General features: G+C 43.8%; 1 protein-coding gene across 2 annotated transcripts; it reads right to left on the bottom strand.

The window, feature by feature from the left end:
• Positions 1-3,802: 3,802 nt before the first annotated feature.
• LOC124873755 (zinc finger protein OZF-like) lies at positions 3,803-8,192 on the bottom strand. Of its 2 annotated transcripts, none has more exons than XM_047374692.1 (2): positions 7,418-8,192; positions 3,803-6,235 (listed from the first exon to the last, which is right to left on the bottom strand). In XM_047374692.1, the coding sequence occupies exon 2, from the start codon at positions 6,152-6,154 to the stop codon at positions 4,664-4,666; it is 1,491 nt and encodes a 496-aa protein (XP_047230648.1). In that variant the 5' UTR covers positions 6,155-6,235; positions 7,418-8,192; the 3' UTR covers positions 3,803-4,663. The 2 variants fall into 2 exon arrangements, with proteins under 2 accessions (XP_047230648.1, XP_047230647.1); XM_047374691.1 differs by having other exon boundaries at positions 7,688-8,188.
• Between the last annotated feature and the right edge of the window lie 7,711 nt (positions 8,193-15,903).

Consider the following 15,903-nt stretch of genomic DNA (forward strand, 5'->3'; position numbering starts at 1 on the left):
GGCCGTCCCTTGGGCCTCCTCCCGGTGGGACGTGCCTGGAACACCTCCCGAGGAAGGCGTCCAGGAGGCATCCGGTATAGATGCCCGAGCCACCTCAACTGGCTCCTCTCGGTGTGGAGGAGCAACGGCTCTACTCCGAGCTCCTCCCAGATGGCCGAGCTCCTCACCCTATCTCTAAGGGAGTGCCCGGCCACACTGCGGAGGAAGCTCATTTCAGCCGCTTGTATCCAGGATCTCATTCTTTCGGTCATGACCCAAAGTTCATGGCCATAGGTGAGGGTAGGAACGTAGACCGACCGGTAAATTGAGAGCTTTGCTTTTCGGCTCAACTCTCTCTTCACCACAATGGACCGGCACAGCGCCCCCATTACTGTGGCAGCCGCACCGATCCGTCTGTCGATCTCCCGCTCCATTCTTCCCTCACTCGCGAACAAGACCCTGAGATACTTAAACTCCTCCACTTGAGGCAGGAACTCCCCTCCAACCTGAAGAGGACAAGCCACCCTTTTCCGGTCGAGTACCATGGCCTCGGACTTGGAGGAGCTGATCCTCATCCCAGCCGCTTCACACTCGGCTGCGAACCGCCCCAGTGCATGCTGTAGGTCTTGGCTAGAGGGGGCCAGCAGGACCACGTCATCCGCAAAAAGAAGAGACGAAATCCACTGGTCCCCAAACCAGACCCCCTCCGGCCCTTGGCTGCGTCTAGAAATCCTGTCCATAAAAGTTATGAACAGGACCGGCGACAAAGGGCAGCCCTGCTGGAGTCCAACATGCACTGGGAACAGGTCCGACTTAGTGCTGGCAATGCGGACCAAACTCCTGCTCCGCTCGTACAGGGACCGGATGGCCCCTAATAAAGGGCCCCCGATTCCATACTCCTGGAGCACCCCCCACAGGGCATCACGAAGGACACAGTTGAATGCTTTCTCCAGGTCCACAAAACACATGTGAACCGGTTGGGCAAACTCCCATGAACCCTCGAGCACCCTGTAGAGGGTATAGAGCTGGTCCAGTGTTCCACGGCTGGGACGAAAACCACACTGTTCCTCCTGAAGCCGAGGTTCGACTATCGGTCGGACTCTCCTCTCCAATACCCTGGCGTAGGCCTTACCAGGGAGGCTGAGGAGTGTGATCCCCCTGTAGTTGGAACACACCCTCCGGCCCCCCTTCTTATAAAGGGGGACCACCACCCCAGTCTGCCAGTCCAGAGGCACTGTCCCTGACCGCCACGCAATGTTGAAGAGGCGTGTCAACCATGACAGCCCTACAACATCCAGACACTTGAGGTACTCAGGGCGGATCTCATCCACCCCCGAAGCCTTGCCACCGCGGAGCTTTTTAACCACCTCGGTGACTTCAGCCTGGGTGATGAAAGAGTCCAACCCCGAGTCCCCAGCCTCTGTTTCCACCACGGAATGCGTGATGGCAGGATTGAGGAGATCCTCGAAGTACTCCTTCCACCGCCCGATAATGTCCTCAGTCGAGGTCAGCAGTCTCCCACCCCCACCATAAACAGTGTTGGCAAAGCACTGCTTCCCCCTCCTGAGGCGCCGGACGGTTTGCCAGAATCGCTTCGAGGCCAACCGGTAGTCCTTCTCCATGGCCTCACCGAACTCTTCCCAGGCCCGAGTTTTTGCCTCTGCCACCACCTGGGCCGCGGCACGCTTGGCCTCACGGTACCCGTCAGCCACCTCAGGAGTCCCACAAGCCAACCACAGCCGATAGGACTCCTTCTTCAGCTTGACAGCATCCCTTACTGCCGGTGTCCACCACCGGGTTCTGGGATTGCCGCCACGACAGGCACCGCAGACCTTACGGCCGCAGCTATGGGCAGCAGCATCGACAATAGATGCAGAGAACATGGTCCACTCGGACTCTATGTCTCCAACATCCCCCGGGATCTGGTCGAAGCTCTCCCGGAGGTGGGAGTTGAATACATCCCTGGCCGAGGGCTCCGCCAGGCGTTCCCAGCAGACCCTCACTATGCGCTTGGGCCTGCCAAGTCTGTCTGGCTTTCTCCTCCTCCAGCAGATCCAACTCACCACCAGGTGATGATCAGTGGACAGCTCAGCCCCTCTCTTCACCCGAGTGTCCAAAACATGCGGCCGAAGGTCTGATGATACGACAACAAAGTCGATCATCGACCTCCTGCCTAGGGTGTCCTGGTGCCAAATGCACTGATGGACACCCTTATGTTTGAACATGGTGTTCGTTATGGACAATCCGTGACTAGCACAGAAGTCCAATAACAAAACACCACTTGGATTCAGATCAGGGAGGCCATTCCTCCCGATCACGCCTCTCCAGGTGTCACTGTCGTTCCCCACGTGGGCGTTGAAGTCCCCCAGCAGAATAATGGAGTCCCCGGGAGGGGCACTATCCAGCACCCCCGACAGGGACGCCAAGAAGGCCGGGTACTCTGCACTACCACTCGGCCCGTAGGCTGAAATGATAGTCAGAGACCTCTCCCCAACCCGAAGGCGCAGGGACACAACCCTCTCATCCACCGGGGCAAAACCCAACACGAGACGGCTGAGCTGGGGGGCAACAAGCAAACCCACACCAGCCCGCTGCCTCTCCCCGTGGGCCACTCCAGAGTAGAAGAGAGTCCAACCCCTCTCAAGGAGATGGGTTCCAGAGCCCACGTTGTGCGTGGAGGCGAGCCCGACTATTTCACAGTGCTCGCTTCCCTCCACTGACTCTGTGTTTTAGAATTGAAGTTTTACTGACTTATGGTTTTATTTAGTCTTGTCATATTGTTTTTAACTGTCTGTTTTTAACTTTGAACTCCATCCAGTTTTATTTAATTCATGGACCATCAAACCTGATGTTTTACCATGAGTTTGAGCTTTTATGGTTGAAACCCGAGTGATCAAACTGAATCACATTTAGCCTCATACAATACACACCTCAAACATTATGCAAACAACCTCAGTCGGATGGAAACTGTAAAACTTCCTGTTTTTCTCCCCTGTAGATGGAAATGCTCATCGGTCTAAGCACTGAGGAGCATAAAATGCATGTGAATCATCTAAAGAGCACTTTCATTCTCACTGAAAAAGAAAACGGTGTCAGATCAGCATATTAACTCCTAACAAGTCAGGTTTGATGATTCCCAAGGTGGACATGGTACAGAAAATCACACATAAATCACTGCGTAAAGTTGGGCGTAATTGTGGAATGATGGCACAGCCAATGAAAAAGGCGGAGGGAGCATTTTATTCAGAGATCGTACTGATCTGCTGGTACATGATGATGCATGGCTTATTAACCGCTATAGATTGCCCAGGGCAATTATTTTGGTACTCTGCACAGAGGTTGTCTCAGTGTTACTGAGGGGAACCAGGAGGGACCGTGCGTCACTGGTACCAGCTTTCACTATGCTGTGGTCCTTTCAACTGGAGCTTATCGGAGGGAAATGACTGACAGGTCAGGTATTTAACGGTCATCCCTGAGCCGGGCCATGCCGGCCATATTGGTCGGCCTCATCCGTATTTTGCTCTGATATATAACGTTCCCGTAAACTGTGGCTCTCATTTGCAGCAAGGAGCAGATTTCTGAATGTAATCAGTTTGTGACTGCACTCATACCGCTATAAGGGCCCCATCTGGATGCAAATATGCTTTTGTGAATAGAAAGTATGTTCTTTCAATATATGTGGAACCTATTTGTGATGTGCAAATGTGTCTCACTAATGGCACATTGGTCTCCTCAACATATGACTTCTTTATACAATAATACATATTCTAATTATAATAATGGAGTTAGGAACAAATCTCAGGCAGGCTCTGCGTACAAAGGATGGGTTTTGGGTATTTCTTTTATTTATATTATGTGACGTCCTGAATGGTTGTAAAGATTAAAAGTACTTTACATAGTGTGTGTGGTGACAGTCTTCCTAATAGAAATAAAGGAGGCATGTTCACATCATTATAATGATCAGCGTGTAGTATGAAAGCTGCACACTCCTTCATACATGAGCTTTAACACCCGACCTTCAAACAGGAGGAAGAGTTCGGAAGAGAAAAAACAGGAAGGAAGAATTCAATGTTTCTGGACCACATTTGGTCCTTTAGCTTCGAACTACTGATGGCCAAACGAGGCTTCATAAACTTCAATACCTTTGGACCTTTGTTCTGAAATGGAGTTCTCTCCTCAGGGGTTGAGTCATTCTGCATGTGGGTGACACCAGATACCCCAGTGACACGATGAGTTTTATTGTAATCAGAAAAATATTAAAATAAAACTAAAATCATACTTTATTTTATACATTTATGTTGCTTCTTTTACTTCCCATATAAATAAGATTTTGACTACTCCATCATCTATCATATTTTGATATCAAAAGTGAGATGAGCCTTTGAGTTCTTTTAGGTCAGTAATGATTATGGCCTTGGAACATTCACATGGAGGCCATTTTCTCCCATTTAATGTTCAATCATGACCTCTGACCCTAACTGAAGCAGTGTGGCCTACAGTGCTTTAGATGTTGTTCTGGGTTCTTCTGTGACCTCCTGGATGAGTCATTGATGCCCTCTGAGTAACTTTAGAAGGTCGGCCTCTACCATCTTCAATCAAACTAAAGATATGAGTAACAATCATGCAGGTCAGGTTGTTTCCGAGTGCTGTTTTTATCTATCATTTATTTCTCCATTAGTTGAATTTAACTGTCACTGAAGATATGGGAAGAGCTTTGAATATTTCCCTCAAACATAAACGTGTTGTGATTATCATCTGTCAGTGAATGATTCTGCACAAAATTCCCTTTATCACCTGTGTGAGTTCTCATGTGACGAACCAAATCACTTCTCTGTATGAAAGATTTATCACACAAGTCACAAAGATACGACCTCTCCCCCGTGTGAGTTTTCATGTGTCTAGCCATACTACTAAATTCACTAAACGATTTCCCACACACTTTACAGGAAGACCTTTTCCCACGTGTGTGAGTTTTTAGGTGACGGGTCAAATCACTACGTTGTCTGAAAGACTTGTCGCATGATTCACAACTGTATGGTTTCTCTCCTGTGTGAATTTTCATGTGCATAGTCAACTTATATTGTTGTTTAAAACCTTTTCCACAAGTCAGGCAGGAGAAAGGCATCTCACCTGTGTGAGATAATATGTGGCTGGCCAAATCACTACGCTTTCTGAAACATTTATTACACATGTGACAACGATGCGGTTTCTCACCTGTATGAGTTTTCATGTGACAAGCCAAATCACTGCTCTGTCTGAAAGATTTATCACACAATTCACAAGGATAAGGTTTTTCACCTGTATGCGTTCTAATGTGATACCTCAAAGTAGTTTTCTGGATAAAACCTTTCCCACAAGCCAGACACTGGAAAGGCCTTTCACCTGTGTGAGTTCTCATGTGGACAGTTAGGTCAGGTTGCCTGGGGAAACCTTTTCCACAAGTCAGACATAAAAATCGTTTCTCACTTGCGTGAGTCCTCATGTGAGATGTCAGGTACCTGTACACACTAAAACATCTGCCACATACTTCACAAGTAGTTATATTTGTTTTATGTCTTTTTAGTTTTGAATTTTCCACATTGTCCTTGTGATTTCTGTTGTACTCATGTCTCCTCTCTGGCTGCAGATCTTTCTGGTTGCTTCCTCGCTGATGTTGGTTCTCAGCTTCAGAGCAGTTTGGAGAGTGGATCTGGTTCTTGTTTGGTTCTGGTTCACTGTTGTTTTTTTGCTCATAGGTAGGAGTCTCCTGCTTCACTACAAGCTGTTCTTCATCTGGATTACTGCAGAGATCCTCCTGCTCCTCTTTAAACTGTACAAGTTCTGGTTCCCCATGTTGTTTAATCTGTTCAGGTTCTGGTTCCTCTCGCTCCTCTTTTATTTCTACAAGTTCTGGTTCCCCGTGTTCTTCATTAATCTGTTCAGGTTCCTCCTGTTCCTCTAAAATGTGTATAGGTTCTGGTTCTTCTTTCATCACCATTGCAGGCTGCAGTTCTGGTACATTGTGAAATATTTCCTGGTAGGAAGGAGCCACCTTATAGCTGTTGGTTTCCTGCTGCACTAAAAGCTGCCGTTCATCCTGTAAGATCCACAGTTCAATCTGTTCTTCTTTAATTGGCTGGGGTTCTGGTTCCTTTTTCATTTCAGTTATCTGCCGTGGTTCTGATTCCACTTTCATTTCTTTGGCATTTTAGTATCTTCTGGTCAAAAACAGTTTTACTCTCCCACCAGGAAGGAATCAGGAAGAACCTCCCAAGGCCTGAGAGAATTAGGAACAGTAGAACGTTAGAGATTTTTAGAGACGGACCTGGAAACTAACAGGAATAGCTGATTCTGAGGATGAAGCAAAGCATGTCTACCTGATTCGTGTTTTGTTTGAGTGGTTTCATTTATTTATAACATGTAAAAGAGGGAAAATTTAAACTGCAGATAAATGATCAGATCAAAGAATAGATCAGCACCTCAAAATCTGCGCATGAGTCTGGTTTTCATTTCATTCCATTTTACATTAGTCTACTTTCATAATCTCTGATGGTAAAAAGTCAAAAAGGCTTTCTGTCTTTGAACGACTGTAGAGCTGCTTTAATCAGCCTTAGATTACATTGGAAACATTATTTTCAATCTACAAAATAACTTTAAATGCAGGCGAGGTACTTATATAAGACTAGCTGACAAATAAATGAGACAAAATGCTCTTAGTATTGTACTACAATAAGTGTCATCCATGCCAGCATACTGTCCCTTACACGCTATGTCATAGTATTTCAGTAAAAATGAATGAGATCAAGGAGTTTCTTGTCCATCAATGGCCACATGGAGTGGAATTAATTTATTTTAAGTGTGTATAGTAACATTTTATGAGCCATGCACATGAAGGAGGGAGTTAGTTACAAGCAATTAGAAATTAACCAACTAAAACATGTTGTAATTCTGTCGTTTCGTAAGTGCACTTGAGTCAGGCACAATGTTCCAAAGCAGACCAGCAAGTCCACCTTTGAATGGTTCAAATGAAACTAAATAAAACTACAAACGTTAGTGGCCATTTTAACTGAAATTTAACTGAAGTGCTTAAACAGGTTGTTCATGTTTAAAAGCTCTCTAATGTGGCTGAGTGAAAACAATTAGCAGAATTGTTAAAAGGCTCAGTTATCACAGATACTTGAAGTCAGCTGTTGCTGCCCCATTTATTAGGTTTAGGAAATGGCCCAGTACTTTTCAATTAGGTGTAAATAACTAAAATAAAAGCAACAATGTTATTCTTTCCACATAGAAATGGCACAAGAAACAGTTAAAGCGATTCTTTTTAAGGATGTGTTATCTAACTAAATCTACTTTATTTGTTGTATTTTATTCAAGCATCAATAAAGATATCTGGAATAGAATCAAAGTCCTCGAGAACCACCATCCTGCAGCTTTTAGATGAATCCCTTCTCCAACACACCTGAAACCAAACGTAGAATTTCCTTATCAGCCATTATTCGGCTTTGCGGAGGCCTTTATGATCACTTGTCTACTGGTTGTTGTTTCCAGACATTTTAATGTGTTATAAATACAAAATTAAAACCCGCATACGACGAAAAAAAAAGCAAACAATGAAGCTGCGAAAATAACACAGACACGTCCTGCTTCCTCCGCGGCATCAACTAGTCCCCTGATCATATTCTCTGTGTTCCAGTGTTAGTTCATTCAGGCCACCGTACAGGTAACATACCTGTAGGTTCTGATCTGATCTGGGTTTTCCAGCTGATATCCAGCAGTCTGAGCTGATGATCGATCTCTTCCTCCTAATGAACGATGTTTCTGAATATTTCTCCAGCAGCAGCAGTTAGTCGCTCTCTGATCAATTCTCTCAGATGATGAACCGAAGATGTTGTTACTGCAGACTCTGAAATATTCAGCTCACACAGCAAAAACCGACGATAAACAGAAGAAAACCTGGAAGCTAACGATGCTAGCGCCTTGTTGTTTACTTCCGCCGGAAGTCTCACACTGTGATTTACAACAGAAACAGTGGCCGACCCTTAGGTTCCGCCTCCAGTTACAAACATACAACTTGATGCTTATATATATTATATATATTATGGCGTCAAATTCACGTCAAAACCCGATAGGAGCAATAAAGAAGATGACGAGCAGCTCATTTTAATTCCAGGAGCGCTACTCTATGCTGCAGGTACAAAAATCAACACCTGGGCACCAGAGATGCTCCTTTCTGTGCTCTCGGTGTATCAATCTGCTCACGCCTGGATTAATCCTGCGCGCTCGTGTGAAACATTTGGCTGTTTAGAAAAAAAAGACATTTACCTGCCTATGATTGGCCCCTTTTCCGCTATCCCCGCCCCGTGACCCCTGTTGCTAACCGTGACCAGCTAATGCAGCTGAGATGAAAACTTTTTTCAGGAAATCAGAGTTTGGTGAATAAGGGCTTTATGAATTTATCATAGAACATTATGCATGTTTCATATATATACATGTATATATATGTACAACGACTACGACTACAGCAGATAAATACTTGGAAACTTGGAAATATAAGCACAGCAGAGAGTAAATCAATACCCTTGGGCCATTCTTTCTATAATATAGACAATGTCAAGCTTCAGTTTCTCAATCTAGTGGTACAAAACAATACCTGCTTAAATTCAAACATTTATAAATGGTAGGGATTTTTCTAGGCACTTGTCCTATCAAAGTGAAAGTTTTTATCTAATTTGGACATATAGTCTTCCTACACTAGCCTGTATGCACAAAAATATAAAATGTAATAAAATTGTCCAGTATTAAGGTAATTTATGAAAATGTTGCTTCATTTGTTCACAAACTGCAGAAACATAACGATACTGTCTTGGTTTAATGTTAGGATTTCCAAGAGCCAGACATTGACTGGGATGTTGCAGCGGGGTACAGACCAGATGCGGAAGGGGTAATTGTGGTCCCAGAGTTTGGCAATCCCCTCACTGAAGAGCAGCACACTGAATTACAGTTACTGTTGGCTCAACATTTAGGGCAAACAGACACTAAGGAGCTTTATCTGTTGTGCAGAGAATATGTCAATGCTGCCTTGTCAGATTAATATGTATTTGAAATAAAAATATCACGACATGATTTCCAGTGTTTTATTATTGTTATTATGAAACACACATACAGGTCCATCTCAAAATATTAACATATTGTGATAAAGTTCATTATTTTCCATAATGTCATGATGAAAATTTAACATTCATATATTTTAGATTCATTGCACACTAACTGAAATATTTCAGGTCTTTTATTGTCTTAATACGGATGATTGTGGCATACAGCTCATGAAAACCCAAAATTCCTATCAGTTTATTTTCAAATAGCAAGAGATTAGCATGTGCTTAGCCCAAGTGTGGAAAAAACGTGCCATAGGTAGAGTTGCCAACCGTCCCTTGAAAAACGGAATCGTCCCGTATTTAGAATAAAAAGTAGATAGATAGATAGATAGATAGATAGATAGATAGATAGATAGATAGATAGATAGATAGATAGATAGATAGATAGATAAATAGATAGATAGATAGATAGATAGATAGATAGATAGATAGATAGATAGATAGATAGATAGATAGATAGATAGATAGATAGATAGATAGATAGATAGATAGATAGATAGATAGATAGATAGATAGATAGATAGATAGATAGATAGATAGATAGATTCCCCCCGTGAGTTCGCTTCGTTCATCCTGGTCGGTGTTTACATCCCGCCGCAAGCTAACGTGCAGGTCGCACAGCGCATGCTCGCCGACCAGATACTGAGTGTGGAGCGGACCAACCCGGACTCCTTAGTTATCGTCGTTGGCGACTTTAACAAAGGTAATCTCACCCACGAACTCCCCAAATATAGACAGTTTATAAAATGTCCGACCAGAGAGGACAACATTCTGGATCACTGTTACACCACCATCAGAGACGCTTATCACGCCGTCCCACGTGCTGCACTGGGCCAATCCGACCACATCATGGTCCACCTGATTCCTGCATACAGGCAGAAACTAAAGCTCTGCAAACCTGTTGTGAGGACGACAAGGAAGTGGAGCAGTGAGGCTGTGGAGAATCTCCAGGCGTGTTTAGGCTGTACAGACTGGGATGTGTTCAGGACTACTACCAACAGTCTGGACGAGTACACAGAGGCTGTGACTTCCTACATCAGCTTCTGTGAGGACAGCTGTGTACCATCATGCACCAGGGTGAGTTACAACAACGACAAACCCTGGTTCACAGCTAAACTCAGAAGGTTAAGACTGGATAAGGAAGAGGCCTTCAGGAGTGGGGACAAAGACATATACAGAGAGGCTAAGTACAAGTTTGGCAAGGCAGTGAAAGAGGCCAAACGACTGTACTCTGAGAAGCTCCAAAACCAGTTCTCAGCCAACGACTCTGCGTCTGTCTGGAAAGGGCTCAAGCAAATCACCAACTACAAGCCGAAAGCCCCCCACTCCATCAACGACCGACGCCTCGCCAACGACCTGAACGAGTTCTACTGCCGCTTTGAAAGACAAAGGGACAGTCCTGCAACCATCCCCCACGACGCCCCCCAACAGCTGCAGCCACAATCCACCACCCCCACCTCCCCAACCTCAAGAGGGGCCTTGGCACCTCCAACCCCCACCCTGAAGTTCCCCCCCACCAGCCCCCTACCCACGCCCAGGACGGCTCTTTCCATCCAGGAGAGGGACGTCAACAAACTCTTCAGGAGACAGAACCCCCGGAAAGCTGCTGGTCCGGATTCTGTCTCACCAGCCAGCCTGAAGCACTGCGCTGATCAGCTGTCTCCAGTCTTCACAGACATTTTTAACACCTCACTGGAGATATGTCATGTGCCAGCCTGCTTCAAGTCCTCCACCATCGTCCCTGTTCCCAAGAAGCCAAGGACCACAGGGCTTAATGACTTCAGACCCGTCGCCCTGACCTCTGTGGTGATGAAGTCCTTTGAGCGCCTTGTGCTCTCACACCTAAAAGACATCACCGACCCCCTCCTGGACCCCCTGCAGTTTGCCTACAGAGCCAACAGGTCTGTAGATGATGCAGTCAACCTAGCCCTTCACTTCATCCTCCGGCACCTGGACTCCACAGGAACCTACGCCAGGATCCTGTTTGTGGATTTCAGCTCTGCCTTCAACACCATCGTCCCAGTTCTGCTACAGGAGAAGCTCTCCCAGCTGAGTGTGCCCGACTCCACCTGCAGGTGGATCACTGACTTCCTGTCTGACAGGAAGCAGCGCGTGAGGCTGGGGAAGCACGTCTCTGACTCCCTGACCATCAGCACCGGTTCCCCCCAAGGCTGTGTTCTCTCTCCTCTGCTCTTCTCCCTGTACACCAACAGCTGCACCTCCAGTCACCAGTCTGTCAAGCTTCTGAAGTTTGCGGACGACACCACCCTGATCGGACTCATCTCTGATGGTGACGAGTCTGCGTACAGATGGGAGGTGGACCATCTGTTGGACTGGTGCAGCCAGAACAACCTTGAGCTCAACGCTCTAAAGACAGTGGAGATGGTTGTGGACTTCAGGCAGAACCCAGCCCCACCTGCCCCCATCACCCTCTGTGACTCCACAATTGACACTGTGGAATCTTTCCGCTTCCTGGGAACCATCATCTCCCAGGATCTCAAGTGGGAGCCAAACATCAGCTCCCTCATCAAGAAAGCCCAGCAGAGGATGTTCTTCCTGCGGCAGCTGAAGAAATTCAACCTGCCAAAGACTATGATGGTGCACTTCTACACATCCATCATTGAGTCCATCCTCACCTCCTCCATCACCATCTGGTACGCCGCTGCTACAGCCAAGGATAAGGGCAGGCTGCAGCGTGTCATTCGGTCTGCTGAGAAGGTGATTGGCTGCAGTCTACTGTCGCTCCAGGAACTGTACACCTCCAGGACCCTGAAGCGGGCAGGGAAGATTCTGGCTGATCCCTCCCACCCTGGTCACAGATTCTTTGAGACTCTCCCCTCTGGCAGGAGGCTGCGGTCCATCCGAACCAAAACCTCACGCCACAAGAACAGTTTTTTCCCCATCTGCCACCAGCCTGGTTAACAAAGCCCAGAAACCACCCTGACACTCTCCCTGTAACCTGTAACTCTATGAGTTACATTAACGCTCAGCTTGGACTCCTGCTTTACTTGCACAATGATCACCTGCACTGTTGTATTGCTCTTGCATCTTATACTGCTCTATATTTACTCTCACTCACTTAAAACTGTGCACATATATTTATATTATATTGTAGATATGTTTATACTGTTTAATTTGTATTGTATTGCACCGACTACGCCAAAACAAATTCCTTGTATGTCCAAAAACGTACTTGGCAATAAAGCTTTTCTGATTCTGATTCTGATAGATAGATAGATAGATAGATAGATAGATAGATAGATAGATAGATAGATAGATAGATAGATAGATAGATAGATAGATAGATAGATAGATAGATAGATAGATAGATAGATAGATAGATAGATAGATAGATAGATAGATAGATAGATAGATAGATAGATAGATAGATAGATAGATAGATAGATAGATAGATAGATAGATAGATAGATAGATAGATAGATAGATAGATAGATAGATAGATAGATAGATAGATAGATAGATAGATAGATAGATAGATAGATAGATAGATAGATAGATAGATAGATAGATAGATAGATAGATAGATAGATAGATAGATAGATAGATAGATAGATAGATAGATAGATAGATAGATAGTATCCCCAACATCCAGGCTATTGTACCCTTTGTCCTCAGCATCCCTTCTTCTAGTGGGTTTGTGGAAAATATTTTCTCCATCATGAAAAATAAGTTGACTGATGTGAGGAACAAATGTTCTACAGAATTAATGAGAAGTGAGCTAATTTTCAGTCTAATTAATGAAATGTCCTGCTCAGAGTTTTACTCTGTAGTCCTGAAAAACAAACAACTCCTTGCAGCAGAAAGAGCTCAAATGAAATATAAATGGAAAAAATAGGTTGTTTCTACATAATTCAGCACTGCAGTTTTTAGTTCACTAGTTCAATATTTATTTCACTACATCTGTACAGTCATGGCCTTTAAGGTACAAGTGTTTATGTTTACAACTTTTCTATCGACTTTTTGTTTGCACTAAATGCACTATTAGGAAAATGTTTTGCATTATACTGTTATGCTTTTTTATATTGTTTTAAGTTAAGCAGGACGGGGGTCTTTTCAATAGTGGTTTATTTATTTCAGAAAGATATTTGTTTTTGTCTAGTAATTTTATTTAGCAAAAAGAATAAATTATTTTATAAATTGCTGTATAATGGTTTTTCCATGGATATTTGTATCATTCAAAAACATGCATCGAATTAAACTTGGGTTCGAGTCAAAGTCATTTCACACAAAGAAAAAGGGTGAAAAAAATCACCAGGTAGAGGTGCAGACAGTGGAGTTGGATAGCCCTACCAGGAGGTGTCCCTTATTTATTTATCAAGGAGTTGGCAACTCTAGCCATAGGTTTTAAGCATATTATTAACGACTTGAAAAGACTTTAATCCTAGTGCTGTAATTTATTTGTATAATTTCTGTATTTGTCACTCAATATCAACTGGAGTTTTGGGTGGTTATAGCCCTTGTATCCCCTGCTGAGTCCCTTCGCAGAAGGCAGCTAAATGTTAGCTTAACCTATTAGCTACTGAACGTTTTAACCTGTCTTTTTCCAGACCAAGTAATATTGTGAATTGTGAATAAATACATGCATAATCCGATGCAACTATGAAACATGCATAATGTTCTATGATAAATTCATAAAGCCCTTATTCACCAAACTCTGATTTCCTGAAAAAAGTTTTCATCTCAGCTGCATTAGCTGGTCACGGTTAGCAACAGGGGTCACGGGGCGGGGATAGCGGAAAAGGGGCCAATCATAGGCAGGTAAATGTCTTTTTTTTCTAAACAGCCAAATGTTTCACACGAGCACGCAGGATTAATCCACGCGCGAACAGATTGATACACCGAGAGCACAGAAAGGAGCATCTCTGGCGCGCCTGTGTTGACTTTTGTGCCTGCAGCATAGAGTAGCGCTCATGGTCATTGGATTGTGCACGCGTTGGACGTAATTCACGCGCTCCTGAAATTAAAATGAGCTGCTCGTGATCTTCTTTATTGCTCCTATCGGGTTTTAACGTGAATTTGACGCCATAATATATATATATTTAATTTTGATGATTATAACTGAAAACTAGTGAAAACCCCAAATTCTGTATCTCAGAAAATTTGAATATTGTGAAAAGGTTCAATATTGAAGACACCTGGTGCCACACTCTAATAGGGTAATTAACTCAAAACACATGAAAAGGCCTTAAATGGTCTCTCAGTCTAGTTCTGTAGGCTACACAGTCATGGGGAAGACTGCTGATTTGACTTGACCATTGACACCTTGCGCAAGGAGGTCAAGACACAAAAGGTCATTGCTAAAGAGGCTGGCTGTTCACAGAGCTCTGTGTCCAAGCACATTAATAGAGAGGCGAAGGGAAGGAAAATATGTGGTAAAAAAAAAGTGTACAAGCAATAGGGAGAACCGCACCCTGGAGAGGATTGTGAAACAAAACCCATTCATGTGGGGGAGATTCACAAAGAGTGGACTGCAGCTGGAGTCAGTGCTTCCAGAACCACCATGCACAGACGTATGCAAGACATGGGTTTCAGCCGTCGCATTAATTGTGACAAGCCACTCTTGAACAAGAAACAGCGTCAGAAGCGTCTTGCCTGGGAGGAGATCCCTCAAGAGACCATCCTCCGTCTCATCAGGAGCATGTCCAGGCGTTGTAGGGAGGTCATACAGACACATGGAGGTCACACACAATACTGAGCCTCATTTTGACTTGTTTTAAGGACATTATATCAAAGTTGGATCAGCCTCTAGTGTGTTTTTCCACTTTCATTTTGTGTGTGACTCCAAATCCAGGCCTCCATTGGTTAATAAATTTAATTTCCATTGATGATTTTTGTGTGATTTTGTTGTCAGCACATTCAACTTTGTACAGAACAAAGTATTTAATGAGAATATTTCATTCATTCAGATCTAGGATGTTATTTGTGTATGTCTCCAGCCAACTTCTTCTATGTTTAACTAAACGCAGATTCCTCAGGAACATATTAGAACTTTATGTACCACTGGCTTTGAAACATCTGCACATCATAACTAGCAAACAGTTATTCACCAGTAAATAATCAGTCTAATGAGTCTCTGACTTTATAACTAAAAATAAATATATCAGTGATTGCGATCAGCCATTTCTCTGCTGTATTGTTTGAGCTCATTTAGATTTCAACTAGGGCTGGAACTTTAAAACATCAGGAAAAATAATGCCTTAAAAGAAATGAACACATAATCGACTGTGGAAAGTAAACAGTATGCCAATTGAACTAGTGTTTAAATGAATAAATATCTGATGTCCCAGTGCAAGTGAACACAGTGCATAGTAAAGAGAGCCAAGCTAAACCTTTAACCAGGTTCTGTGATTAAACAGAAATTAATTTAGAGATTAAACCTCACATATGATTGTTACTACAGAGGAACAAAATTTTAAAATACGAAACCAGAGAATAGCTGCAGTGGAATGAGACATCCTAAAAGAATAGAATAGTCATGTCTATATCTTGATTCAGTCATCTATTAGAATGTATTGGAATTGAAGAACCTTATAGAAATGTAACTTTATACTATAACAAATATTAGTATTGGATGATAAATTAATTATAAAGCCTCTAATTAATCACATCTTACAGCTAATTTAAACCTATATGACTCTTATTCTTTTCTCTTGTTTGGGTCACATGACAGGTTTGCCGTACCGCATCAGAAAATGCGATGTTACGCTGACATAGGGCTTGGTGGGAATTGCAGTCCATGTATAGACATGTTAGTGCTATCTTACCTGCT

This window comes from Girardinichthys multiradiatus, chromosome 9 (assembly GCF_021462225.1).
Source record: "Girardinichthys multiradiatus isolate DD_20200921_A chromosome 9, DD_fGirMul_XY1, whole genome shotgun sequence".
Taxonomy (NCBI): domain Eukaryota; kingdom Metazoa; phylum Chordata; class Actinopteri; order Cyprinodontiformes; family Goodeidae; genus Girardinichthys; species Girardinichthys multiradiatus.